At 40.7% G+C, this 27,471-nt stretch overlaps 1 protein-coding gene across 4 annotated transcripts in view; it reads right to left on the bottom strand.

The window, feature by feature from the left end:
- ARHGAP28 (Rho GTPase activating protein 28) overlaps window positions 1–27,471 on the bottom strand; it is a 212,789-nt gene that overhangs the window by 6,972 nt on the left and 178,346 nt on the right. For all 4 annotated transcript variants that reach the window (XM_040432823.1, XM_040432821.1, XM_040432825.1 and 1 more), the window contains exons 8-13: window positions 25,485–25,562; window positions 22,295–22,457; window positions 17,508–17,590; window positions 13,645–13,842; window positions 10,746–10,889; window positions 5,956–6,083 (exon numbers count right to left, since the gene is read on the bottom strand). In XM_040432823.1, coding sequence (XP_040288757.1) covers window positions 5,956–6,083; window positions 10,746–10,889; window positions 13,645–13,842; window positions 17,508–17,590; window positions 22,295–22,457; window positions 25,485–25,562 — 794 coding nt within the window. The remainder of the gene's footprint in view (window positions 1–5,955; window positions 6,084–10,745; window positions 10,890–13,644; window positions 13,843–17,507; window positions 17,591–22,294; window positions 22,458–25,484; window positions 25,563–27,471) is intronic.

The following is a 27,471-nucleotide window of genomic DNA, read 5'->3' as shown; positions in this document are numbered from 1 at the left end:
GAGGGCAGCATAAAATAGTGACAGAAATGCTAATTTCAGCAGTGTGTCACTCATGAGCTAAAAGTAAGTCATTGCCGAGAACCAGCATCATAATCATTGCAGAACATGCCTTTAATAGAGTCAAATCTACCTGAGAAGAGTCATGGTTATTCATAATCTCCTGCACTCTCACCCATCTGCTGATCATTGGCAGTTCTCTCCTACAGAGAAAGGGAGAAAACTAGGTAGAAGACTGTCAGTCATCAGCAGGTGGGCGGGAGAGCAGGAATTCAGGAATAACCAGGACTCTTCTCAGGTGGCCGTGACTCTTTTCCAGGCCCAGTCTGCAATGATTGTGAGGTTGGTTCTCGGCAACTACTTACTTTTAACTTTTAAATGACAGATCGCTGAAATCAACTCACCTGTCTACTTTATACTGCCATTAGTATGGGCAGCATACAGTTGATGACAGGTTCCCTTTAAAGGTTAAATATTTTTGCAATCTTTCTTTGCTCCTATTCATCCAATACATTTTGAATAAAACCCTCATGCTGTTTTGTGTATACAGCTTTATGGTTACAAACAAATCCATAGAGGATATGTTTAGTGGACAATTTCAAACAGTCCAAACAGCCCAGCAGAATGTAATCCAGGCATGGTGTGGATTAAGCTTCACCCTCTTCCCCATTTTTCCTCTCCCACTGTAGGTTAGAAAATGAGGGGAAAGATATGATGTAGTAACCCACGGGTAGGTTCACACAGAGTTTTGTTGGAGGAGGTTTTGAGTCAGATTTTCCTGCAGGTGATTCAGCCAAAGCCAGCAGTGGATCCATCAGGAAGGAGAAGTATAAGTCCTTCCTTTATATTTCTGATTCCTTTTGAAAACCTGCAGAAAAATCTATTTCAAAACGTACTCCAAAAAAATTCTGTGTGAACCTACCCCATGACTGTAACGGTTTATTTAGAGCTTATACCTCTTGATATGTACACGTTTGAACAGGAGCCGTAGACACAAAATGGTAGAAGATTTTTAATCAAGACTTACTCTAGAGAAACCCAATTTAATGAAGTGCATGCACACCAAGCCTGACTGCATAGAACAAACATTTCTCCAAAACCCAAATTCCTCTTGTAATTATTCACTGTAATAGCATTCAGTTTTCCTAATAAATAATGATTTGACCCTACTGTATACTAAACAGATTTGGAAACCAAGACGGCAGCACACAGGTATAACACATGAGATAGTGGGGCCTAAGATAAACGCATGTAAACATTAAAGCCTGCCACAACAGAGTTTACGGATTTGCTGCTCCAACTCTGATTAAAAGAGGGTTGCAACTTTTTTAAAGTGTTAGTTCTCTCCTACTAAGGCTTTTGGGAGTAATAGACATCACCCCTATAATCCAGTTTAACATAGACATTTTATACGTAGATGCTGTTATGGAAAGCACCAATCAAAATGTTACTTTAATGCCTTCCTGCCTTACTTCTTTCTTAAAGTGGTTTACAGGATTAGAATAAAGAGGTCTTCTTCACTCATGTCCATTAGTGCACCCCCATTCAAGTAAATAAGGCTGTGTTCAGAAGTGAAACTTGATGCTTTTGGGCCCCAGTGCAAAATTTGTAAGAGGGCCTCCTCTTATTATATGTCATTTATAATAACTGTCTCTTCTTTATAGTAACGGTCTCTTCTTGCTATGTAGTACCATAATGAAACCTTGGACAGGAGTTCTGCTGGTTACTTTAAAGGGATTGTACATGTTGCTCTATTATAGCTATAACCTGCTGGCCGGCTGTTAGAATTGTGAAAAAAAACGAACATTACATTCCTGAGCCCCCTCTAATACAACATTGCCATTCTGTCTTTTTCCCTGGTCTGCAGCCATGACAAATTGTTTTGGCTTATAAGAAACGTTTGTCCAGCTCATCTAATCAGCATGTAATATCCCCTGTGCCCGGAGTCAAACCAGCAAGTTCCTGGATGTGTAGGCAAAGTGAAGTGAAAAAGACGATTCCGGCACTGTATTTTCTTCCCATAAAATCTTCCTCTTTATTAAATCACAGCATGTGCGGACAGTATCACAAACAAGTAGTTGTTTTGACGCGTTTCGGAGACCTTCTCCTTAGTCGTAACAATGTTGTCTGAGGGTTTAGAAAATTTAAAGACCCATGTACCCTCCCCCAACTGGTGGGTGGTGGTAACATCATGTCATAGCTTAATCAACCCAAAGACTCACACCTGGAGTATCATTCTCAGTGAACATATTAGTTAAAATAGCCCCACACGATGCGCTCCGCACTACCCTGCGCTTGGACTATGCATGTCATCATGGCTAGAAGCCTTTGCATATCAAGAGAGCAAGCACAAGCGCAAGGTGTGAGGAGACGCATCATGTGAATAAGGCATGTACAAAATATCAATAACAAATAAAATATACATACATATAACCTGTAGAGAACTCTACATGCAAAATGGGTGGAGAGATGGATTATGCATGGCCACAATCTCCTAGTTATTATAATATGAATGGACATATTGGGATTTGCTTGTAAGTAAACCATAATAGACAGACATATAATATGATATAGTAATTATCATCCAATGGCAACTAAAAGGTTAAATGCTAACTTCAGATATAAAAATAAAATTATTGGTAGATATACATCAGTTCTTTCTTTTGATTAAGACCTGTTGGCACCCTTGTATTTAAAAGGAAAATCCAAAAGGCCTCTCTCAAAAGTATTTTCTTTTGGTGGTCCCCTCCCCTGGCTGGCACCATTACCTTCTCAATTGCAAATGCACGGAGGGAACCCGTACTACGATTGTGTGTGTGGATGAAGTGTTTGGCAGCACCAGATATATTAAGAATAGATGGATTTGAAATGTAGTTCAAATGTTCTAATATTCTGTTTTTGAACTTACGTATGGTGCTGCCAACATACAGTACAGACCAAAAGTTTGGACACACCTTCTCATTCAAAGAGTTTTCTTTATTTTCATGACTATGAAGGCATCAAAACTATGAATTAACACATGTGGAATTATATACATAACAAACAAGTGTGAAACAACTGAAAATATGTCATATTCTAGGTTCTTCAAAGTAGCCACTTTTTGCTTTGATTACTGCTTTGCACACTCTTGGCATTCTCTTGATGAGCTTCAAGAGGTAGTCCCCTGAAATGGTCTTCCAACAGTCTTGTTGAGTTCCCAGAGATGCTTAGCACTTGTTGGCCCTTTTGCCTTCACTCTGCGGTCCAGCTCACCCCAAACCATCTCGATTGGGTTCAGGTCCGGTGACTGTGGAGGCCAGGTCATCTGGCGCAGCACCCCATCACTCTCCTTCATGGTCAAATAGCCCTTACTTTCAAAGTTTTCCCAATTTTTCGACTGACTGACCTTCATTTCTTAAAGTAATGATGGCCACTCGTTTTTCTTTACTTAGCTGCTTTTTTCTTGCCATAATACAAATTCTAACAGTCTATCCAATAGGATTATCAGCTGTGTATCCACCTGACTTCTCCTCAACGCAACTGATGGTCCCAAACCCATTTATAAGGCAAGAAATCCCACTTATTAAACCTGACAGGGCACACCTGTGAAGTGAAAACTATTTCAGGGGACTACCTCTTGATGCTCATCAAGAGAATGCCAAGAGTGTGCAAAGCAGTAATCAAAGCAAAAGGTGGCTACTTTGAAGAACCTAGAATATGACATATTTTCAGTTGTTTCACACTTGTGTGTTATGTATATAATTCCACATGTGTTAATTCATAGTTTTGATGTCTTCAGTGTGAATCTACAATTTTCATAGTCATGAAAATAAAGAAAACTCTTTGAATGAGAAGGTGTGTCCAAACTTTTGGTCTGTACTGTACATCAAATTACACTCCACACACTGTATGACATAGATCACCCCCGTGCTATTGCAATTGATGATAGGGAAGGTTGTGGAATGGTCAGCATTGTGGAAACTTTTTTTGACTGATACATACTTGCATGTTTTACAAGGATGGCTACCACATTTCGTGAAGACTTTGTAATTGATCCACATGCTCTGTAATTTTTTGTCTTTGTTGGCCATGTACAGGGAAGGGGAAAGGGAACTCGCCATGGTTGATGCTTTTCTAGGCACTATTTTACAGCCATATTTTAAAACATTGTACAGAATATTGTCATCAAATAAAATAGGCAGACACTTCTGCACAATGCTTCATATTTTATTGAACTGCCGGCTGTATGTCAAAACCAATGTTGGTGGGTCTTTCTCTGCTATTTCCCATTTGTATTTATCCTTTGCTTGCATGTTATCCCTATTCATAGCTTTCTTACTGGTTTTATTTGCTGTTTTCATATATTCGCTGGCTTTTTGGTCTGCAGTTTTATTAAGGGTATTTTTAGATCCAAATAATAGATCGCATCTAGATTTGTTTAACACAATATTAATCCCTCTTTCGAGCATCCATTTCGAATATCCTCATTGCATACATTTTTCCTATATTTGCGTCCTGCACGTTTTCTTCGTTTCTTGATGACTTGCCATCAGTTGATTTCTCGTTATTTTTATTTCTTTTATAGTAAGACGGCTTTACTGTGATATTTTCACGTTCACTAGCAGGCAAGCTAATGTCATCCTGTGAGGCTTGTGAGGCATCCGTATATTCTGTAGAGTTCAATTCAGACGAGAACTGACTCTTGCGGTTCTCTGCGTCTTTCGTTGGTATTTACCATGGTGCTTTAATATGGACTTTGGGGTGGAGCAGAGGTTCTCCCTCCTGCCCCATTCATACACCTGATTCCGTGCATAGTAGTGGAGATCTCGCTGAAATTTTGAGTGTTTGGTGCTCATGATTTTATCTTCCAGTTGTTTAACTGATGTCATAATTTTTTGCTCCATCTCAGTATAATCAGCTTCTCCCTCATATTTGATTAGACTATCTTTCCTGGATTTCAGATTGTAATGATTGTAGTTTCTCATTTTCACAATCAATAATAAGCGCCATAAGTTCCAATGAACAATGTGACAGAATGCTGTTCCACTTGGTAATAAAGGTATCGGAAAATATGGTGGTGGGCATTTTTTTGATCCTTAATCCGCGCGGGATCATCGATTTCTCTGTATATTTGACAAATGTCGTATAGTCCCACCATACGCGGGTTTCTTTCTTGTGATTTAATAAAGAGGACGATTTTATGGGAAGAAAATACAGTGCCGGAATCGTCTTTTTCAATTCAAATTGTTTTGGCTGCAGTGGTGATATTCTGTATGTCACTGCGGCCAATCTCTGGCATCAGTAGTCTTAAGCCATACATTGATAAGGCCAGTGATTGGCTGCAGTAGTATATATGATGTTGCACTGCAGCCAAAACAATATGTCACAGCTGCAGCCTGAGGAAAAGGATAGATTGGTGGCACTGAAACAGAGGGGGCTCAAGAAGGTAAGGTAAGTTTTTTCATTATTATAACAGGCTGCCAAAGGTTACAGCTATAATAAACCAACTTGGACAACCCCTTTAAAACATCAAAAACAAATTTTAAAATATTGAATTCTACTAATTTTGGGCTAAAAATCGGACCCCCGCCTGTCAGATGCTGATGATCTATCCAGAGGATAGATCATCAGTTTAAACAAACTGCAGAACCCCTTTAAACATAGACCACTGTTGAAAAGTGGCTCGGACCAAATGTCACAGAAAACGGCTCAATCGCCATGACTTTTTTAAGCCACAATACTGATGTAGGTATCTGATTTGTGTTTAAAGCAGTATGCCAAAAGGTTCCTGGGATATTGTATTAATTCTTTTATGTAAACCTACTTTAAAATAGGTAGTCCTAAATTCTAATTAATTACATTAAAAACAGATGTAAGACAACGGATCATCAAGTCATATGACATAACAATTGTGAAGCTATTATGTTGCATAAAATGAATATAAAGGGAAGGAAGCGGAGGGACAGATCACCACAGCACCTGTTTTCACACTGAAACCGCGCCAGGATGTCTTTGGCTTTTGTCCGAGTGTTCAGCTGGATTGCCATGGAAACCTTTGAGTGCAATGGAGCATAGACTCTTATCACTCCTTCAGGTACATCACAGTGCTGAAATATAAAAGCAGAATGGAGCTGTAATAATCAGAACACAGGGCGCTTTCTCCTTTGGGCTCAGAGGCGATGATGGATGTAGTATAAATTAAACCCCCCCAAAAAAACATCTAGACACTGTCATTCTTGGATCTTCAGTTTACAATGTTACACAACACATATTTTATAGGACTTGAGTGCAAATCTAAAAACATGTCACTGAAAGAGATAAAAGTATGGATAAAGGTGGGATTATGTAAGAAATTATTGCAACCAATCAAACAGTTTATCTTATAGTCTTCACTATATACTGAGTTCTCAGAATCAGCACCAGCAAGAAGCAGAAACGTTATACTAGGCATACACATGATATTAAATATCAGATACTATCAGATGTTTGGGTAAGATCTCAAACTAAAAGGACAGTAATCACATTAAAAATGGAAGCTCCACCAGGGATTGATTAGTAAATGTGCCACAATCCACGTCTAATCTCACTTTTAGCCCTTAAACATAGACCACTGTTGAAAAGTGGAGCTGACCAAATATCACAAAAAACGCCTCAATGAGAGAGAACTGATCACTGGACTGGGAATCCTAAACCTCATTCTTCATAATTATACATTCTACAGCTAGGTCCAATACAATGCGTTTATTTGGTCAGATTCAGAGAATCTACCAGTACTTTTTTAAAAGATAGCTATTACAGCACCTTTTAACCTACCACCCTTCTACTGTATTGTATTTTGCATAGTGTTTCATTGACTCCCAAAAATGTCATGGCAGATGCAACTCATCTGACACCGAACACATCTCAATATTCTCAGAACTGTTAATTAGATAAGCTATCAGGGAAGTATTCACATTGCACATGGCACGTACCAAGTATCAGAATAAGGGTCCATTCACACGTCCGTTTTTTCTTTCCTGATCTGTTCCGTTTTTTTCAGGAACAGATCTGGACCAGATCTGGACCCATTCATTTTCAATGGGTCCTGGAAAAAATCGGACAGCACAATGTGTGCTGTCCGTTTCCGTTGTTCCGTTCCGGATGTCCGAAAAAATATAAAACATGTCCTATTCTTTTCCGCAAAAATCGGATCCTGGACCAATACAAAGTCAATGGATCCGCAAAAAACGGAAGACATTCGTATGTCATTACGTATGTCATCCGTTTTATGCGGATTCCGTTCCTGGAAATTAGGCTTCCTCCCCAGTATTAAATGTGACCAGTGCGGCCCCCCTCCATCTATATTCATTGGTGGCCAGTGCGGCAGTGCGGATTCCCAGTAAGTTTTCTACAGATCCGATTTTTCATTTCGTGAAAAACTCAGATCCGACAGTATATTCTAACACAGAGGCGTTCCCATGGTGATGGGGACGCTTCTAGTTAGAATATACTGAGAACGGTGTACATGACTGCCCCCTGCTGCCTGGCAGCACCCGATCTCTTACAGGGGGCTGTGATCTGCACAATTAACCCCTCAGGTGCTGCGCCTGAGGGGTTAATTGTGCATATCATAGCCCCCTATAAGAGATCGGGTGCTGCCAGGCAGCAGGGGGCAGACCCCCCTCCCTCCCCAGTATTAAATGTGACCAGTGCGGCCTCACCTCTCCCCCCCCCCCATCATTGGTTGCCAGTGCGGATTCCCAGTATTAATAAATGTACCCAGTGCGGTCTCACCTCTCCCCCCCCCCATCATTGGTTGCCAGTGCGGATTCCCAGTATTAATAAATGTGCCCAGTGCGGTCTCACCTCTCCCCCCCCCATCATTGGTGGCAGTGCGGATTCCCAGTATTAATAAATGTGCCCAGTGCGGTCTCACCTCTCCCCCCCCCCATCATTGGTGGCCAGTGCGGATTCCCAGTATTAATAAATGTGCCCAGTGCGGTCTCACCTCTCCCCCCCCCATCATTGGTTGCCAGTGCGGATTCCCAGTATTAATAAATGTGCCCAGTGCGGTCTCACCTCTTTCCCCCCCCCATCATTGGTGGCAGTGCGGATTCCCAGTATTAATAAATGTGCCCAGTGCGGTCTCACCTCTCCCCCCCCCCCCATCATTGGTGGCCAGTGCGGAGAGTTCCGATCGGAGTCCCAGTTTAAATCGCTGGGGCTCCGATCGGTTACCATGGCAGCCAAGACGCTATTGCAGTCTTGGCTGCCATGGTTACTTAGCAATAAATACAAGCATTATACTTACCTGCGACTGCGAGCTGCGATGTGTGTCCGGCCGGGAGCTCCTCCTACTTGTAAGTGACAGGTCTGTGCTAAAAGCAATGGGCCGCACAGACCTTTCACTTACAAGTAGGAGGAGCTCCCGGCCGGACACACATCGCAGCTCGCAGTCGCAGGTAAGTATAATGCTTGTATTTATTGCTAAGTAACCATGGCAGCCAAGACTGCAATAGCGTCTTGGCTGCCATGGTAACCGATCGGAGCCCCAGCGATTTAAACTGGGACTCAGATCGGAACTCTCCGCACTGGCCACCAATGATGGGGGGGGGGGGAGGGAGAGGTGAGACCGCACTGGGCACATTTATTAATACTGGGAATCCGCACTGCCACCAATGATGGGGGGGGGGGGGGGAGAGGTGAGACCGCACTGGGCACATTTATTAATACTGGGAATCCGCACTGGACACCAATGATGGGGGGGGGGGGGAAGAGGTGAGGCCGCACTGGCCACCAATGAATATAGAGGGGGGGGGGGCCGCACTAGTCACATTTAATACAGGGGAGGGAGGGGGTCTGCCCCCTCCTGCCTGGCAGCACCTGATCTCTCACAGGGGGCTATGATTCGCACAATAATTGTGCAGATCACAGCCCCCTGTAAGAGATCGGGTGCTGCCAGGCAGCAGGGGGCAGTCATGTACACCGTTCTCAGTATATTCTAACTGGAAGCGTCCCCATCACCATGGGAACGCCTCTGTGTTAGAATATACTGTCGGATTTGAGTTTTCACATGTTTCCGTTTTTTGCGGATCCGCAAAAAACGGATGACATACGGAAACATTTTCAGGAACAACGGATCCGCAAAAAACGGACCGAAAATCGGGATGTAGCAAAATACGGACGTGTGAATGTAGCCTAAATGGGAAGAGTTCTTTAGGGAAATACCATCCAATCTTGATGTCTTGTGACCACATTAGATAAATGACCGTTCCATACAGTTTCTAGCTGACTTTATCAAACTTCCTGCTGTATTTTCCATCTTATTTACATTACATACATTCCTTTGCCTAGTCTGGTGCATGTTCTTATATAGATGGCATATGATCAAAGTCAGCACTGTAAACATTTGCCTGGAAAATGAATGCACTCCCTTTATACTAACACTTTGTTCTAATGTAACTGAAGTCCAACTAACATTATACTAAGCTTCTAAATTGATAAGCCCACCAAGAGAGAAAAGTCACTATTCATTTTCTTACAAAATAGTGTCTGCAATGTTGTTAATTATTTTGGAGACCCTCCTGAACACATCCCTTATATCATAGTTTACTGTCCCCCATGAAACTAACATGAAGGTAGTGGGACATACGTATTTATTAACTGTAATCAGATATCAATGCTTAAATGTGTAATTGCTATTTATTTAATACTGTGTAGGGACAGGGATGTTAAACATTTTTGTAATATGGTTTATTAGGGAAAGATGTTTCTTTGTACTAGAAAACTGGATGCAAACAGTCTTCACAGCAAAGCTCTAACTAAGCATTGCCAAGTAGACTCTGTCTTCAGTTCAACTCAGCACTGAAGATGCTTGTGTGTAACATACAGAAGCTTCCAGCCTGCCTCTTGTCACTACCACAGTCGCTGACTATGTGGATGGGACCCATCACTGCCCATTACGCTGCATATCTGACTTGTTACACACAGGTGTCTTCAGTGCTTAGCAGAACGCTGAAGACTAAACACAGACTCTTCTTAGCAATGATCAGTTAAAGCTTTGCTAAGAAGACTGCTTACACCTTGTTTTCTAGTACAAAGAAACACATTCTTCCCAGTATATTCCAACAACACTGTCCCTACAATATATCTAAAATAAGCTATAACAATTGTTATATTTTAACACAATCAATCTTAAGAGGTAGCGTTCTGGTGGCTCCTCTGCAGCGAAGTCCAGGATGATGCTCTTAGAGTTGACCCTAGCCAAAACGGGTTGGTTTATACAGTGCCACACCCACTACCCGTAACACCCAACAGGATGTAGACAAGTCACAATGCTAAATGAGGGAGGTCTCAGAGGTCCTAAACACTGATTATCACCCACTCACACAACTACCATCTAAGAAGAGTGTAGGTACTTACTGTTACACACAGATAAAAGCCTAGGGCGATGGTCACAACGCTTTGATTTTCTTTTAGTGTACAGTATCACAAGGCAATGAGGACCATGACATGGGCTGCAAGGTTCTGTATACAGGTTATCCTGCTGATTTTACAGTAGCAGCAAAGTAGAAGAGGATTCACAGGCTGCACAAAAAATCCACAGCAAGTCAATTTATGCTAAGGATTTCCACAGCAAAAACTGTGTATCAATAAGTATGACCTTTTTTTTTTTTAACATTGAATGACTGCAATCTTTCATTGGCTTGCCGTGTGCATTAAAAGTATCTAAATGTGAATTGACACAGATAGAAATGTTATTTTATCTAAGGATGAATATTAAGACACACCTCTCTTCTTTCAGGCCTTTCACGCTCCATAGTCTTTCTCCTTAATAATTTCCTTACGCTCTTATCGAAAATAAGCTGTTTCTTGTTATTGTTCAACGCCGCCTCATTCATTTTCCGTACTTGCGAGATCAGAAAGGCTGGAACCTATATTAAGACAGGAAGCAAACCTTAAGATGTCTGTAAAACAGTTTTTACTATATCAGTGCTTATACTATTACTCGACAGCAATAAAAGTAATAAGTAGCAGACTTGTTTGTGTAATTTGGTGGAAACATCCTGTGATTAGTGCTTGGTTTGCATTACAAATGTAAGTTCCTGGAGGTTTAGTGCTTCTCTTTATATGCCTTTGTAGCTAAAAGGTAAAAGAGAGGTTTATACACAGCGTGGAATGGAGTCTATCTGCAGAGAACAGATGTGTGCAACAATGTCTATTTCAGCTACATGACTGAACTAGAGCCAGTATAATATGTATAGATTGCACAGTTCCCAATTTAATACAGTACTATCATAGAGATGTACACGTAGGAGATGTTAAACTACATAAAGAGGCACACTAAATAATATTTATACAACACGGTTGTCATATGTTATAACTGCTACACAAACAGTGTTAATCGCATTACTTTAATGCCTGCTACATCCGTAGTCTACTCTCTTGGTAAAATTATCTTTTCAAGCCCTCCAGCAGCTTTGTCAACTAGACTTTGCTGCTCTCATGGGCGTAGCTATAGGGGGTGCAGAGGTAGCAGTCGCTACCGGGCCCAGTAGCCTGAGGGGGCCCAAAGACCCTTGTGCCACATAAGAAGACACACAACGCACTGAGGGAAGGGGGGCCCAAGCTGAACTCTTGCACCAGGGCCCATGAGCCGTTAGCTACGCCCCTGGCTGCTCTGATGATTATTCATCATTGCATGTTAGTCTCATGGTAGTACATGCCCCCACAACAGCCACTGCAAACAATATCTAGTGTAACATGGTGCTCATTAATTTAAATGGTGAGCATACATGGCCAGAGCTGAGGCCAACAAAGTTTTGTTCTAATGTTTAGAGAAATAGGGCTTTCTATGTTAAGCAACCCCTTTATAAAGATTATTCATAAATGGATAAACCTTGGGAAGAATAAAGTTTGGATAACCTGTCCATTTTCACAGTTATCCTAGATGTAAAACTGACACAACTTGGAAGCATTCCATAGGAACATAACTACAAAAGACCTACATTTCATCAGACCACAAATATTTTTACCTACATTAAGAGATCCAGTTTTGCTGCGGGAGAAACTACTGATCCTATTGTGCTTTACCTCTTGTGAACAAGCTGATTTATGGATGTTTCTATGTTTTGCCCCATCTGTAAACACCCCAAGATTTGTTCTGTTGAACTCTATAAACAATGCAGTGGGCAAGAATTAATGAAAGGAGGTCACTGGACCTTCTTTCTTCCAATAGTGTTGAGACTCAAATATGGGACCCACACCTATCAGGCATTTATGGTAAATACTGTGGATCCTGTGGAATACCTCCTTAAAGGGGTTGTCTCATCACAGACAATGGGGGCATATTGCTAGGATATGCTCCTATTGTCTTATAGGTGCAAGTCCAACCACTGGGACCCGCACCTATATCGAGAACAGAGCCCTGAAAGTGGTAGAGGGCACACTGCGCATGAACAGCCACCTTCCATTCATTTTCTATGGGGCTGTCAAAAATAGCCGAGCGCTGGCTTGGCTATTTCCGTCAAGCCCATGGAAGTGAATGAGAGAAGTGGCCGGCCATTTACTTCTATGGGGAGCGCGGTAGGACCAGCAACTATAAGACAATGAGGGCATATCCTAACGATATGCCCCCATTGTTTGTGATCAGACAACCCTTTCAAGCATCATAAACCACTAAGTTCCACAATGTGTTTAATTTGACATTTGACACCAAACTGTGTAAATTAAATCAATGACAGCAAATGCATTTAGTAGGTGATATTCCTATTTCAGTACTCTAGGGGTTCTCTGGGAATTAAGAAAATAAAATTACCGTACTGAACTCCTCTCTGTACTTTATGTCTCCTCATTAACTCCATCCTTACAGAGATTCAGCTGAAGATCTTATCAGCTATATTCAGGATCAGGGTTGAGTGAATCAGGTTCTGATTGCTGTATCCGAACCTGATTCTTTTAGTAACTACCTTAATAATATGGGCTCCGTCTTACTATGAAATGTATGCCCTCCGTGGAGGTCTTTCTGAAGTTTCTGCAAATAATGTGAGACTTACTTTGCCTTGCTTCTATCACATATCAGTTTGTTTTTTTGGCATAAATTACTGTATCAAAATACAAAGCTGAACTTGGCTTTGTTAATGAGGCACAAAGCCGATTTTGTCTTAGTATTTTGATACACTAATTTATGCCAATAAACTTACTGGCGTGATATAAGTGAGACAAAGTCTTGCAATATTTACAGAAACTTCGGAAGGACCTCCGCAGAGGACATATATTTTACAGTAAGATGGAACCCATATTAATAAGGTAGCTTTCAAACGAATCGGGTTCGGATACAGCAATCCAAACCCAATTCTCTCAACCCTATTCAGGATCATAATCCATGACAAGCAGAGCAGAGAGGACACTGAGGCACCTCTTTAGCTCAGTGTTCTGAAGTAGCCTGTCCTGCTGTGTGATGTGGACAGATTTTTTTGTGTACTAATAGGACTGCGGCCATTTTATTTACCTTGATGATAGAAACCCCAAACAAAACAAGCCATTTTAAATAATGAAAGATATTAGGAAATGTATTTATATTAAAGTAATATTTACATATTTTAAGTAATTTTATTTGTATTAATTCTTGGAGAATCCCTTGAAGAACCTTTTTGTTCTATAATCTTAACATAAAAATGTATTTCTCACCGTCCATAAAATGTCCTGGTACCTAATTAAAATTCGGACAATGTGTGCAGTAGATGCTGCCGCCTTCATCTCTTCTTGGCTGGGACTTTTGCCTTTGTAAATAAACAGGTTTGGTGCAAGGATCATTGATACGTTCCACAAACTCATTTTGTTTTTTACTTCATTTGACACAACTTTTTTAAGGAAGTGCAGTAAAGCCTAATAAAAAAAATACAATGAAAACAATGTAGAAATAATGTTATTTCTTATAAAGTACAGAACAGTAGAAGATGGAATATAACAGATGTTACATATCTTGTCATAGGTGTTTATGAGCCACCCACAACCTCTATCCCCTCATAAACATCTGACAATCTTTTCTAAATAGTTGATATTGCTGGTATTGCTCAAACGTATCACAGTCCAATTTATAAAAGACCCTGCAACAAGCAGGAATTATGTCTGGTATGAGGGCCTGACATCCTGCACCCCTGACAATTAGCTGTTTACTTGTAGATCCAGAGCAGGAACCACACAGTATGTCCATTGTGTAGTGGACAGAGCTGGTTACTGCAGCGCTGCTTTCCTTCACTAGAATGGGAGCAGCATTGCAGTTACCAGCTCTGTTCACTAAACAATGAATGGAGCTGTGTAGTTTTGGTGCCAGAACAACTCAGGAACAGCTGATTGGCGAGGGTGCTGGGCGTATCCTGAGGATAGACCATAAATATCACCGCAAAATGTAGATACCGGCCGTGTGCGTTCCAACCCTATGATAGAAATGCTTATTCTTGTCTGCAATTGCAGACAAGAATAGGACATGCTCTATCTTTTTTGCAGGGCCGCGGAACGGAAGTACGGACACTGTGTGCTATCCACATCTTTTGTGGCCCCATTGAAGTGAATGTTTTCCCACCCGTTCCACAAAATTGCTGAACGGATGCGGACCCAGAACTACAGAAGTGTGAATAGATCCTAAAGTGAATGTATCACGCTATTAATAACTAAAACAAGTATTTTTCTAATTGTTTTTTTATTTTGTGGTTTTAGCTTTTTTATTATTATTGTACATGACTATGGGGAAAAGTCATCTTCTCTGAGCTGCTGTTCTTTTTCACAGCACTTACAGATACTTACAGGAGAAACCACATAGACATAGGAAACTGGGGTCTGTATTTTGACTTCTACGTAAGCTGTTTGGCTACCCTGTGACATACATCATGCAGAGGTCACTGTGCAGGAAGGGGGAGGAGGATAGATAATGTGGACTTTGTCCCTCACCTATTGAGAATGGTGGTCCTGTGTTATCTATATACAGTACTTTGAAAAATTATTCATACCCCTTGAACTTTTCCACATTTTTTCATGTTGCATCCACAAACTTAAATGTATTTTATTGGGATTTTATTTGACAGACCAACACAAAGTAGCAATAATGTGTGAAGGGAAAACAAAATGATACATGATTTTCACATTTTTTAATAAATTTAAATCTGAAAAGTGTGGTATTCATTTGTATTTAGCCTCCTGTACTCTGATACCCCTAAATAAAATTCAGCGTTACCAATTGCCATCAGAAGTCACTTAATTAGTAGAGTCCACCTGTGTGTAGATTATTCTGAATACAACTACAGCTGTTTTGTGAAGGCCTCAGTGGTTTGTTAGAGAATATTAGTGATCAAACAGCATCATGAAAACCAAGAAACACACAAGGCAGGTCAGGGATAAATTTGTGGAGAAGTGTAAAGCAGAGTTAGGTTCTAAAAACACAAGATCTGAACATCTCATAGAGCACTGTTCAATCCATCATCCAAAAATGGAAAAAGTATGGCACAAATGCAACCCTACCAAGACATGTTCATCCACCTAAACTGACAGCCCAGGCAAGGGAGGACTAATTAGAGAAGCAGCCAAAAGATTAAGAGGCCACTATGAAGGATCTGCAGAAATCCACAGCTCAGGTGGGAGAATCTGTCCACAGGACAACTATTAGTCGTGTACTCCACATATCTGGCTTTTATGGAAGAGTGGCAAGAAGAAAGCCATTTTTGTAAGTAAGCTATAAGAAGTCCCATTTGTATTTTGCCACAAGCCTGAACACACCATCCCCACCGTGAAACATAATGGTGGCAGCATCATGCTGTGGGGATGCTTTTCTTCAGCAGGGACAGGGAAGCTGGTCAGAATGGATTAGAAGATAGATGGAGCTAAATACAGGGCAAACCTCTTAGAGGCTGCAAAAGACTTGCGACTGGGGCAGAGGTTCACCTTCCAGCAGGACAATGAACATAAACATACAGCCAGTGCTACAATTGAATGGTTTAGATCAAAGCATATTCATGTGTTAAAAAGGCCAAGTCAAAGTCCAGACCTAAATCCCATTGAGAATCTGTGGCAAGACTTGAAAATTGCTGGTCACAGGCGCTCTCCATGCAATCTGACTGAGCTTGGGCAAAAATTTCAACCTCTAGATGTGTAAAGCTGGCAGAAATATACCCCAAAAGACTTCCGGCTGTAATTGCAGCAAAATATGGCCCTACAAAGTACTGACTCAGGGGGGCTGAATCCAAATGAAGGCCACACTTTTTTATTTATTAAAAATTGTGAAAACCATGTATGATTTTCTTTTCACTTCACACATACTTGCTACTTTGTGTTGGTTTATCACATAAAATCCCAATAAAATACATTTAAAAATGTTCAAAAATTCAAGGGGAATAAATACTTTTTCAAGTGACTGTATATTTCATTGTAATGATAATGAGATGACTGCTGAATAGGCTCCGGGGAAATGGCAGAAACATTATTTCAAAACTATTCTTCACAGATAAGGACTTTAAAAATGAGAAAAAAACTTTGCTTAGCATAAATTGCATGGACAGTATGCAAAAGTGGACCCTAACCAACCAGTGCATATCATATAACCCAGGTTTCTGAGATCTAACCCCAGTCTTTGCATATCCTGTTCATGGATGTAGTGTTAATTAGCATACAAAGCCATTTTGTGAAGCCTTCAAATCAGAATCATGCATTTTACAAAGTTTTTCCGCCAATCTGGTTAATAAAAACTCCACATATTCATATACCTCACTTTCAGGAATAAGCTTTTCCTGTTTTTCCTTTTTTTACAGAAATACTTTCTATTCTTGAAACAGGAAAGTTTACTATTTGTTGATTCTCCTACCCATTTCTTGCACAACTAAAACATTTTGGGAGCCAACTGAACCTACTTGAAAAGGGATGGGGCAACCTTTCTTATAGGCCCCATGGCAGGCTTATTGGCTGCCTCTATGGCGTATTCCTGACTTTCATATCATGAAACGTTCATATCATGGACAATATCATTGGTAGCAGGCAATGTTCACCATCACTTTAGTCTACATTCAGCACAGGACCGCTCAGGATGACCTGTTTTAACATTATTGTCTAACTCATTTTGTCATGCTGACAGGATAATGTAATATATAATTTATTTAATCATCACCTAAACTACTATTTCATAACAAATTAAATATTATATATCGGCAACAGTTGTCTGGCATAGCTCTTTTTTGTGCTCATTCACAAAGTGGAGGATCATCATTTTGTCTCTACCTATTGCTACCCTCCAATATCACATCACTATTAATTACACTAATAACTGTTGGAAGGGTTCATATTTCTCAGTGATTTTCTATGATAAGATGCCATTATGAGATCTACTTAGACTGTAGCTTGTACCAAGGATTTATTGGTATATGCTGCCAAGTGCAATATCTGGATTTTCTTTCTGGAAAACAATGCACATATAATCAACATGTGAAATGATTGTAGGGAACTTACGTCTTACTCCTGGAAGGAAATGCATAGAAATATTTTGTGATACTGTTTGTAATTTAATTTACCTTGGCAGTATCTCGGTTGGCATCTGGCAGAAGCATGATTAATAGATGTAGAGCCTGCAGCTGCAATTTGATCTTGGAGATTTCTAAAGAAATGAAAATAATTGAAATAAGAATTCTTATATGAAAGTCTGAAATTTGATTAGTTACCCAGAAAAAGGCTTGCTGTGCGCTCCTGAGGATTTGTTTTATAAAATATCTCGGAGCTGAAAGATTACCCTGTTATAAGGCAGCCTTTTACATCACTTGATGACATATACTGTACCATGCTTTATCTACCGAAAAAGTTTGGCACAATGGACTTATTTATTACATGTTTGACCTACAATGGTATGTACAGTGACACGGTTGCAACAATATCTGCAAACAATGACTTACACGAAAAAGCACAGGGGTTCTCCTAATGGCATTCTTAAAAGTTAAATATTACCTAATGTCCAGACTCTGAGAACATTCTCATCTCACTAGGATTTAGTCATGTGGTGGACAAGCTAAAGACAAAAAACGTTGGCACCCAATTGTCCCAAATGGCTACACAGTTTGGTATCTTTATGCTTACACAGTATATGTTTGCTCAGTTTTATAGCTCTTTAGTGACACCACTTTTTTATCAATGTCTTGTATAGCATGGGCCACAAAAAACAGAACCCTGTTTCCTTGTGTGGTTCGTACAGGAAAACAGATAATGGAGGAATTACACATTTACAGAAGATGCTAATGAATAACATCTCACCAAATCAGGTATTCAGGTACAACTCTGTTGCAGGTAAGTGGCGTCTCTAATGAAATAGGCTGCTCCCACCTGCTGGGCTGCTCGAGGAGGGCTCGTGCGCAGTAGTCAAAATGTTGAGGGTAAAAACAGGTTACTGGGGTGCCATCATGGGATGGTAAAAAGATTAATAAAAAAATAAATAAAGTGCAATTTGTTTTGGAGAGTCAGTAAAACTGGTGTCGGAGGAAGGGGATTGATCCTCCAAAACGTGTTGCACTTTATTATTATTTTTATAATTTTTTTCACCATCACATAAGAGCACACCAATTTTTACCCATTTTTAACCTTTTCACTCCATTTTCATCAAAGACTACTGCAACCAAAATCTGCATACCCATAGCTACGCACCAAATGCCAAGTTTAGATCAAGAAGAGGATATTGGTGCCGCTCTGTGTGCCAATACCCATTCTGCCAATAAAGACACCTGATTAGATGGAACCACGCCTCATCAGAAATGATGTATTACAACAGGTCCCAAAGCATCAATGATAATATTAGCCGCCAGTAACAATATGCCACACACTTCTGTTTATCCCCTTCCTTTAAAGGGGTAAAGTAACCCAAGCTGTGACCCAACCAGAACCCATACCTACACATATAACCAGAGCTTCAATTTACCTTGCAATCCATTTGTCTAGCTCCTGTGTGAGCCTGCAACACACAGAGTATCATGGCGCCTGATCTTCCCTCACAAAACTACAATCCCACGATCCCTTTGGTTGGCTGCCTGATATACAGTCCAGTCATGCCCCCTCTACTCACTAATCACCAGCACACTATCACTCCATTTGTTTCACAAGACATTTAGCTGAAGGATTGATAGCAACACACTGAGCATGCTCGACCTAACAAAGGCTCAGAACTACAGGTCGCTGCCATGGTAATTTATGAGGAAACAGTGGATAGCAGAGGAAGAAAACTACTTTTATAACTACTGAACGGTAAATATATGAAATTTACATTATATTAGGTAATTATTGATGATAAATTAGTCTAAAACATACAAACCGGATTCCAAAAAAGTTGGGACACTAAACAAATTGTGAATAAAAACTGAATGTAATGATGTAAAGATGGCAAATGTCATTATTTTATTTGTAATAGAATGTAGATGACAGATCAAACGTTTAATCCGAGTAAATGTATCATTTTAAAGGAAAAATACGTTGATTCAAAATTTCACGGTGTCAACAAATCCCCAAAAAGTTGGGACAAGTAGCAATAAGAGGCTGGAAAAAGTAAATTTGAGCATAACGAAGAGCTGGAAGACCAATTAACACTAATTAGGTCAATTGGCAACATGATTGGGTATAAAAAGAGCTTCTCAGAGTGGCAGTGTCTCTCAGAAGCCAAGATGGGTAGAGGATCACCAATTCCCACAATGTTGCGCAGAAAGATAGTGGAGCAATATCAGAAAGGTGTTACCCAGGAAAAAATTGCAAAGACTTTGCATCTATCATCATCAACTGTGCATAACATCATCCGAAGATTCAGAGAATCTGGAAGAATCTCTGTGCGTAAGGGTCAAGGCCGTAAAACCATACTGGATGCCCGTGATCTCCGGGCCCTTAAACGACACTGCACCACAAACAGGAATGCTACTGTAAAGGAAATCACAGAATGGGCTCAGGAGGAATACTTCCAGAAACCATTGTCAGTGAACACAATCCACCGTGCCATCCGCCGTTGCCAGCTGAAACTCTACAGTGCAAAGAAGAAGCCATTTCTAAGCAAGATCCACAAGCTCAGGCGTTTTCACTGGACCAGGGATCATTTAAAATGGAGTGTGGCAAAATGGAAGACTGTTCTGTGGTCAGACGAGTCACGATTCAAAGTTATTTTTGGAAATCCGATACGCCATGTCATCCGGACCAAAGAGGACAAGGACAACCCAAGTTGTTATCAACGCTCAGTTCAGAAGCCTGCATCTCTGATGGTATGGGGTTGCATGAGTGCGTGTGGCATGGGCAGCTTGCATGTCTGGAAAGGCACCATCAATGCAGAAAAATATATTCAGGTTCTAGAACAACATATGCTCCCATCCAGACGTCATCTCTTTCAGGGAAGACCCTGCATTTTTCAACAAGATAATGCCAGACCACATTCTGCATCAATCACAACATCATGGCTGCGTAGGAGAAGGATCCGGGTACTGAAATGGCCAGTCTGCAGTCCAGATCTTTCACCTATAGAGAACATTTGGCGCATCATAAAGAAGAAGGTGCAACAAAGAAGGCCCAAGACGATTGAACAGTTAGAGGCCTGTATTAGACAAGAATGGGAGAGCATTCCTATTTCTAAACTTGAGAAACTGGTCTCCTCGGTCCCCAGACGTCTGTTGAGTGTTGTAAGAAGAAGGGGAGATCCCACACAGTGGTGAAAATGGCCTTGTCCCAACTTTTTTGGGATTTGTTGACACCATGAAATTCTGATTCAACATATTTTTCCCTTAAAATGGTAAATTTTCTCAGTTTAAACTTTTGTTCCGTGATTTATGTTCTATTCTGAATAAAATATTAGAAGTTGGCACCTCCACATCATTGCATTCAGTTTTTATTCACGATTTGTATAGTGTCCCAACTTTTTTGGAATCCGGTTTGTAAATTATATTTATGTTCACCGGAATACAGGGGTTGTCTCATTTCAGCAAATGGCATTTATCATGTAGAGGAAGTTAATACAAGGCACTTTCTAATGTGCTGCGATTGTCCATATTGCCTCCTTTACTGGCTTGATTAATTTTTCCATCACCGTATATACTGCTCTTATCCAAAGGTTAAGACCACCCTGCATTTCAGCGGTGGAGGCCATGCTTGCACACTACAGGACAAAGCACCGGCCTCTCTGGTGGCCAAGATCATGGGAGCACACATAGGCACGCATGCCCAGCAGCTCCCGTCACAGCCACTGTCTTTCTTTGAATGAGCCTCCTCCAATCGCAATTTTTTGTTGAATCAATTACGACATGTTCATTCATTTCTTAAGATGCTCTGGTGAAATGGAAGTTGAGCACCGATTCTTTGCTATGGGCAGTGGACAGTTTTATGGTAAGACTGCTATGATGGATGATGTCCATAATCCTGTACAAACCGCACAAAGAAAAAAGGGTTCAGTTTTTTCCTGGTTCATCCTATTAAAATGTCTATATTAAAAAGAAACTGGGCTTTTTCTAAGAACATGGGTTTGTGTAGGGCAATACTTTTATTGAGTTGATTTTTTTTTATGCGTAATCAACAGATAATGCATAATAGCTATTAAAAAAACTTGTACATGTTGCTTATAGCAACCAACAAAGGATCAGATCAAATTTTTGCAGCACAGGTTGTGAATAGAAAGCAGCTCCAATGAAAATATTTAGTCTTTTTGGCAATACGGAAGAAAGGTTTGTGATATTAATTAATTATTGTCTATGGTTGTAAGGTGGCTCCTTACATGACATAGCGGGTTTGCATCAGCGTTATGAATTCCGATATTGCTTTCCGTTATAACAAGGTTATAATGGAAATAACACAATTCGTAAGACGGAATTCAAAACAGAAGCCTTTAGAGACATTCTGTTTTGATCCGTCATAATAGAGGTCTATGGGCAAGCATAATGGATTTGCTTGGTTTCCATTATGCAGGACGGAAAAAAAAGTCTTGTTGACAGGACTTTCTTTTCCGTCCTGCATAACGGAAACCAGACGGATCCGTTATGCTTGCCCATAGACCTCTATTATGACGGATCAAAACAGAATGTCTCTAAAGGTTTCCATTTTGAATTCCACCTTATGAATTCTGTTATTTTCCGTTATGACCTAACCTAAAGGAAAGTAGTAACGGAAATCATAACGTTGATGTGAGCCCGCCCCTTATTCTGGTTTGGGGGGTGTTTTGAAGCAGACAGATTCTCTTTAAAAACTGTAAGGAATTGATACAGAAAGTATACTGGAAAATGATATAACATTTGATTATTTACAGATTTATTTGCAGAAAATGGAATACCCATTTAATCCTTACAACATCACAGTTACTTACTTTCTACTAAAGCAATGAAGGCAGGGAGATACTCCATTGTAAACAGAGGTGTGGGCAATTCCCTTATGAACATTTTTAGAAGACAGGCAGCATCCGTGTTTCGAACTTTCTTCCAGTCAAAAGTGTTATTGTAAAATTTTAATTCCAATTCTTCACGAAGACTCTGTAAAAATGGAACAATCTATTAATTCAGCAACATATCCTGCTCTCTCTGGAGTTAAAAATTCTGTAATTTCTTAACAGGCCTTTACGGTAGTCAGAACTCTGCTGTTCTTAATAAAAAGCACAGAATGCTGGTCCTAAAAATGACTCGGCGTTAAAAGATGGAGCTTCATTTCAATATAGATCTACATACAGGAGTTACTTATGGCGCTTCTTGGTATGGATGCCTCACAGCAGATAGAATTTCTGTATCCTGATGTAAGGCTGAAGCTAACTCACGACAAGTATGCAACTATTTTAGAGCTGTAATTTGGCTGCAAAAACAGTGTCAAATTGCAAAAAAGTCACAGGTAAGTAGCAGGCACACGCCACTTCCATTGAGGTCTATGATGACAAAGTCCAATGTGACTTCAACCAAAAATCCATCAGCCTAAATATTACATGTTGGGGGAGATATGCTTCTTATTGCTCCTGGAGAGACAAGCCATTGGCAGGGGTGTCTGCTAACATCTTTGGCCCCTCTCCTCATTCACAACAAATGCATGCTTTAGTCGAATCGAGGGGCATGTGTGTGAGGGGATCAAAAAATATATCTCATGTGTATGGCAGATATGAGTTTTTTTTAGATCATTAGTAACTTCTGACTATCCTCCTTATAACTTTGCTCTCCTAATGGGCGAAGGAGCCCCTGACTAACTACTGGTGAAATTCACAGCTGAAAAAGTAGCGTTTGCAGGATAATTGGACACTAAAACCAAAATAAAAAAAACTTTATTAAGGTATATCAATTAAAATGGGAGGAGGAATTGTTTAACTCCATATCACAAGGCTATGTGCCATTCACCTGCCCAAACATTTATCCTTCAATCATACAGACCCCCAAACTGCATGGGGTGAGTATGGAATAACCTAATATTATAAGGAATATACTGGGCAGTCCGGATGCACAAGCTACCTACAAAAGGTTTGGCGCCAATTCAATCAATCAGAATTTGTATTTGTCCCAGTGCTTGGCATCTACTAGTTTTAGTTGCAGAAACTATTAAGTAGAATCAGGCAAATATGCTCTATTCTTCAGTGTGCCTGGTCCCGCGCTCTCCACTCTTGCTGTATTAATAACTGCTGGAGCAGCGCTCCCTCTCACTGGTTCCTACAGATGATATAATGTAACAAGTGCCCTGTATTAAATGTACATTCTACATCAAGCTATATCGCGGCTCAATGCGTTTCTGGGTCATTAGATTCTTCATCAATATTCTAACCACATACAAACATAAACACAGAGCGTGAGCCTCTGGCACTAGTGCGGCCGTAAGGCGGCTGCCGAACCTACCCTGGGATGCGTATATATATATATATATATATATATATATATATGAAGGAAGATAAAAAAAGGGTGGTATACATACTCCATCCGCATAAGGTACTAGGAGCCCACTGAGTGACGGTACATTTGCATGCACTTCACTTTCACACATTTTGAGCACACTCACCTCTCTTTGCTCGGCTTCGGCCTTGACAAGATGAGGAATTTTTAAAATTCTGGTCGAATGTCTGGGCCGTAAAGGCACACATTCACTTTATTTATTTTTTATGTTCACTGTGTGTTCCCTTTCCACGTTTTGTTTGTCCACTAGGATTTCTTGGGTACGGCACCCTTACGGGTATCCCCCTCTGGGTCTAGGGGGGTGGCCATCCCAGTTCCGCACCCCCCTGCCAAACCCCTTGGTCTCAGCCTTTGTTGTTGAGGCTCCGTGCTACACCTGGGGTGGCGCCCAGGTTGAAGCCGGATCCACAGACGCGACGTACTCTTGGCTTCGGCTGAGGCTTGCCTGGGTGTACCCCCGGCTTCGACTGGGAGTTACCTGTTTTGTCTTGGTCCCTTGCAGGAGCATTATGGCCCGGAGGGACTGGGAAAGGTTTATGGGGGGCCCTTCTTCTTTGGAAAGGGCATGCGATGGATCGTACCTTGTGCATGTATTTTGTGTGGCACACCGCCTGATTTTGTTGCATGGATGTAAAAAGCATGCTCCTCGGGCTTAAAATTATTTTTTTGTATGTGGTTAGATCTTGCATCAGCTAGAAGAGAGTGTATATAAAGGCTCCTGAAGAAGAATCTAATGATCCAGAAACGCATTGAGCCGCGATATAGCTTGATGTAGAATGTACATTTTATACAGGGCACTTGTTATATTATATCGTCTGTCGGAACCAGTGAGAGGGAGCGCTGCTCCAGCAGTTATTAATACAGCAAGAGTGGAGAGCGCGGGACCAGGCACACTGAAGAATAGAGCAGTTTGCCTGATTCTACTGAATGGTTTCTACAACTAAAACTAGTAGATACCAATGACTGGGGCAAATACAAATTCTGATTGATAGAATTGGCACCAAACCTTGTGTAGGTAGCTTGGGCAGCTGGACAGCCCAGTATATTCTTTACAATATAAAGTTATTCCATACTCACTCCATGCAGTTTGGAGGTCTGTATGATTGAGCGATAAATGTTTGGGCAGGTGAATGGCACATAGCCTTGTCATATGGAGTTAAACCATTCCTCCTCCCATTTTAATTGATATACCTTAATAAAGTATTTTTTATTTTGGTTTCAGTGTCTAATTATCCTGTAAGCCTTATAGAATTAGTGACGCAAACGCTACTTTTTCAGCTGTGAATTTCACCAGTAGTTAGATCTTAAACAGACACATCGTAGGGCATTGTGGCGATGATTTATCAAGACGGGCATCTGCTACGTCGGATGGACCCTGCGCTGCCGGAGCAGGCATTAACTTCATCATTAATTAAATGACTCCTCTGCACCAGACTAAAACCTACTTCAGGTCTTAGCTGATGTAGAGTTCACTCATCATTTATAAATGTGCTATAGCTGATTGCCCTGTCCGCACACTGCCCCTTTTTCAGAAACTGGCAAGGGTGGCTTAAAAATGCCATTTATGACTATATCTAGTCACATTGATATTTAAAAAGTTGCAAACTCATGTTTATTAATATTATAGAATTAAATAATTACCTTAACCCGAGAGGCAGAGCCTGGAACTCGCAGTATTCCTTCAGTCTCTAGACCTGTTTCCTCAAGTCGCTGCAATAACTAATGAATAATGTATTTGTCAGACACATCAATAATTAGGATTAAGGTTTCCCAAGATTTTAATATTGATAGCCATGGTAGGCCATCAAGATCTGGGAAGGGGTCCTGAAACCTTGCACCCCACTAATCAGCTGTTTCAGAGTAGCCCCGGAAGTTAGTGGCAGAACTACACAACTCTGTCTGTTGTGTACTGGATGGACCTGGTTACTGCAGTGCTGCTCCCAATGAAGTGAATGGGCGCAGCTATGCAGTTACCAACTATGTCCACTACACAATTAATAGAGCTGTGTAGTTGAAACACCATTCTAGCACCAGAGCTACTCTGAAACAACTGATTGGCAGGGATGTGGGCTGTCGAACCCCCGCCGATCAGATACAGATGGGTTATCCTAATATAAGCAACAATATTAAAATTCCAGTAAACCTCTGTAAGCACAAAATTATTAAATTATTTCCCTGAATGTATACAACATGAACATTCAGGACCATATTTCTAACAAGGCACTTCAGTGCAATACAATTTTTTTGTAAATATATATATACATATATATATATATATATTTATTTATTTATTTTTTATTTTTTTTAATTTACACTACCATTCGGCCCCTCCTTTAATACAAAAGGTTATGCCTAAAATGTAAACAAAAGGTTCAAACAAAACCCCTTTTACAAGCCAACTCTACATCAATAGAAATACCTACAAAAAGACACTAGAGTCTAAATGGCTTAAATATATAAAAACATCTTTATTACATGATTACATATAACATAACTTGATTATCAGAGATAAAAACTACAGTAGAAAAATTCAGCACCCCCAGTTAACCAGGTCACCACATGGGGATGGAAGGTTTAAAAGCCACAGCAATATGTGACCTGTCTGTGCCTGTGTAAAGCAGTCCAAACTTTGCGGCCTGCTGCCTCACCTAAGGCAGTAGTGGAGGAGAGAGGAGAGTGATTCTTTTCCCTTTAGTTTGCACTACAGCACTAGATGATGAAGGAACTGCTGCACCACCTCCACTATTCAGCCACGCACCAAGGTGAAAGAAGGAGGCAAGGAGCACGTGCTGCCTGGAGCGAGACTCAATTCGCCCGTCTACTTCTGAGAGACTGAGCGGACTCACTGGCTGCTATCATGGTCTCAGACTCCAAACTGAAGGGTGTGTGTGAGCAGAGTCCCAGAGAGACAGGATGCATAGGAAGTGGTAAAAGAGGTCCTCCCTATGGAGTCAGTCAGACAGTACTGTAGCCTGTTTTGTGTGGAGGAGGCTAGAATGGAGTGAGGCGTCAGTAATCTAGGCTGAACACTAACCCTAACTCTTATCCTATCCTTATCTCCTACACCTAATCCTAAACCATTATCCTAGCCACTAACTCTAATTGATAATCCTAATCCTAACCTCTAATCCAAACCCTAACCTTAATCCTAACTGTAATCCTAACTACTAACCCTAATCCTAACCTTAACCCCAAACCCTAACTCTAAACCCCAATCCTAACCCATACTGCAGCATTTAGGCTAAAGGAAGTGCTTACTCAATGTAACTATATAGCCTGGGGCCACATGACCATCAGAGACATCACTCACTTCATTCTAGCTTCTACTGAGAGGGGATGTGATGAATGGGAGCTCAGGGGCCAATTGGAGTTGCTTCCTGGACAGTGTCTATATTAAATTTGACTATAACCACCTAATTTTTAAGGCTACATGCACAAGAACGCGAAAACTGATCATGGGACGGCCCACATGGCTATTTTTATAACAAATTGAAGTCTATGGGGCTATTCACATGCCCGTTTTTTAATATCTAGTAAATAGTTGATGTAAAAAAATAGGATATGTCCTATTTTGGGCCGTTTTCAGGGCCAGATGGACCACACTGAAATCAATTAGAACCGTTTTTAA

Source organism: Bufo bufo, chromosome 5 (assembly GCF_905171765.1).
Source record: "Bufo bufo chromosome 5, aBufBuf1.1, whole genome shotgun sequence".
NCBI classification, from domain to species: Eukaryota; Metazoa; Chordata; class Amphibia; order Anura; family Bufonidae; genus Bufo; species Bufo bufo.
The sequence above is the reverse complement of the archived record's forward strand: the minus strand, read 5'-3'. Positions and strand labels throughout refer to the sequence as shown.